The sequence below is a fragment of the Lepidochelys olivacea genome (assembly GCF_965140295.1).
Source record: "Lepidochelys olivacea isolate rLepOli2 genome assembly, chromosome: 14".
Taxonomy (NCBI): domain Eukaryota; kingdom Metazoa; phylum Chordata; order Testudines; family Cheloniidae; genus Lepidochelys; species Lepidochelys olivacea.
The window spans coordinates 36621648-36623836 of record NC_140424.1 but is presented as its reverse complement, the minus strand read 5'-3'; the positions used below and the strand labels follow the sequence as shown (position 1 = coordinate 36623836).

The 2189-nt window shown below is 47.1% G+C and overlaps 1 protein-coding gene across 1 annotated transcript; it reads right to left on the bottom strand.

Moving 5' to 3' along the window:
* Positions 1 to 923: 923 nt before the first annotated feature.
* Positions 924 to 1880, bottom strand: LOC311530606 (olfactory receptor 11A1-like; the record flags this gene model as incomplete). The annotated part of the gene is made up of 1 exon (XM_084647423.1): positions 924 to 1880. One exon carries the CDS (start codon positions 1878 to 1880, stop codon positions 924 to 926), a length of 957 nt encoding a protein of 318 aa, XP_084503549.1.
* Between the last annotated feature and the right edge of the window lie 309 nt (positions 1881 to 2189).

The following is a 2189-nucleotide window of genomic DNA, read 5'->3' as shown; positions in this document are numbered from 1 at the left end:
GTTGGTAGGTGGTCGCCGCTTCCTCTCACCATAAGTTGCCTCACCCCCTGAGGAAAGGGCCCTGCGTGGAGCACAGCTGTCTGTGGTACCTGGGGCTGACTAGACACTGTGCCCTCAGAACTAGCCCTCTCGGACATTGTGGTTTTTGCAGTTAGTTTTGGGGATGTTCATTGTAACAAGTCCCCTCCCTTTGAACTGCTCTGTGCAGCTGGTGGAAGCAGAGCAGCTGGTGCCCTGCAGGGCCATGAGCAGAGTCCCTCGTCAGTGACCGTTTGACAGACCCAACCCCAGGAACGGCCTCAGTTCTACGGGTGCCCTGGCAAACCCCCATCTGGGCGTGGACAGTACCAGTGCACCTGGCATGTGAGTCTACCTCTTTGTTTGCCCAACTTCCCTGCCTCCAAGGGCCCAGTGAGCCTGGAGCTGTTGCTTTCCCGGAGCTGGTCACAGCCGGGTGTAGCCCAGATAAGAGCTATAACGCTGTTCCTGGTGAAGTGTCCAGAGGTCACTGCTGGGGCCTGGTTGTTTGCCTCTGGCCTCTGTGAGTTCAGTGAAGATGGTTGGTTTGCAGAGGGTTATGATGGTAATAAGCACAATTTCAGGGGTGGCAGCTTTCGCAGGTTTACGTTCCCATCTCTGCTGCACAAGGAGTTACTATTTTCATTGTCCAAACATTTATTTTGATCAAGAATGGCTTTTTTAAACATCTAAACAATTGGTTAAAATTTTGTCTCCATTCTGCCTAGTGCCCATAACTCCATGATGGAAACATGGTTATGGCCACCTCCCTTCCTGGTCCTTCCACTGAGATGGACAACACTGAGTGCTGAGATTTTCACTAGGACTTTTCAACTTAATTTTAATGGGGCATGATTGCTGAAATCACCCAGACAGCCTGATGTTTTCAAAGCTAAATTATTATCTCAGAGTCTCTGCACGTTTTTGCGAAAGCTGCATTTACTGAATGCTCTCCTCAAAGCTTCCTTGACCTCTCTGTTTCTCAGGCTGTAGACGAGGGGGTTTACCAGGGGAGGCAGGACCGTGTAGCAAAGAGAGAGCACTTTGTTTAGGTCTCTCAGTGTATCATGTTTCGGTAGCATGTACACAATCATTAGGGTTCCATAGAAAATTGTCACCACAATGAGGTGAGAGGAGCAGGTGGAAAAGGCCTTTTGCCTCCCGGTGGTGGAAGGGATTCTCAGGATGCTGGCAATGATACACATGTAGGATGTCAGGGTTAGTAGGAATGGAGGCAGGGTGAATACACAGGATAGTATGAAATCCCCCAATATGACCAGGTGTGTGTCACTGCATGAGAGTTCCATAAATGGGATGACATCACAATAGAAATGGTCCATTTCATTCGGGCCACAGAATATTAACTGTGATAGGAATAAGACAAAGATGGTAAGAGCCATAAAACCATTTAACCAGGAGCCAGCAGCCAATTTGAAGGAAAACCTAATATTCATAAGAGTTGAATAGTGCAGGGGTTTACATATCGCTAAATACCGATCATAAGACATCACTGCTAGGAGATAGCATTCTGTAGCCACCAGAGAACCAAAGAAATACAGTTGTAAGATGCAGCCACTGACTGAGATGGTTTTGTCCCCAGTCAGGAGACTGGCCAGCATCCGGGGCATGATGGCTGAAGTGTAGCAGGTCTCTACACAGGACAAATTCCCCAGGAAGAAGTACATGGGGCTGTGAAGATGCTGGTCAGCCACAACGAGCACCACAATGAGGGTGTTCCCAACCACGGTTCCCATGTAGATCACTAGGAAAATTAGGAAGAGAAGAATTTGCAGGTCAGGGAGATCCCCGAATCCCAGGAGGAAGAATTCTGTGATGGCTGTTTGGTTTCTGCAGTCTGCCATTGGTTGAGTCTAGGAACAATAAATCTGTGTGACTGAATTGGAAGGACACAGAGTTAAAAGTTAATCATATCTCGTGAATTAATTCCATAAATATTCAGAAACTCCGTCCCTCTCCTGGTTACAGGCTGAAATTTTAAGACTAAATTTAGATTTCAAAGTGCCAGGAAACTGAGTCCGAGGACAGAAAATTGCTCTCATGGGAAAGAGGGTGTTCGACATGTATACCAGTGATTACTATAACAGCCCATTTATCTGGTAGCCACATACTGATATGACAGATCAGATCATTTCTCTGTCTACCATATCCTA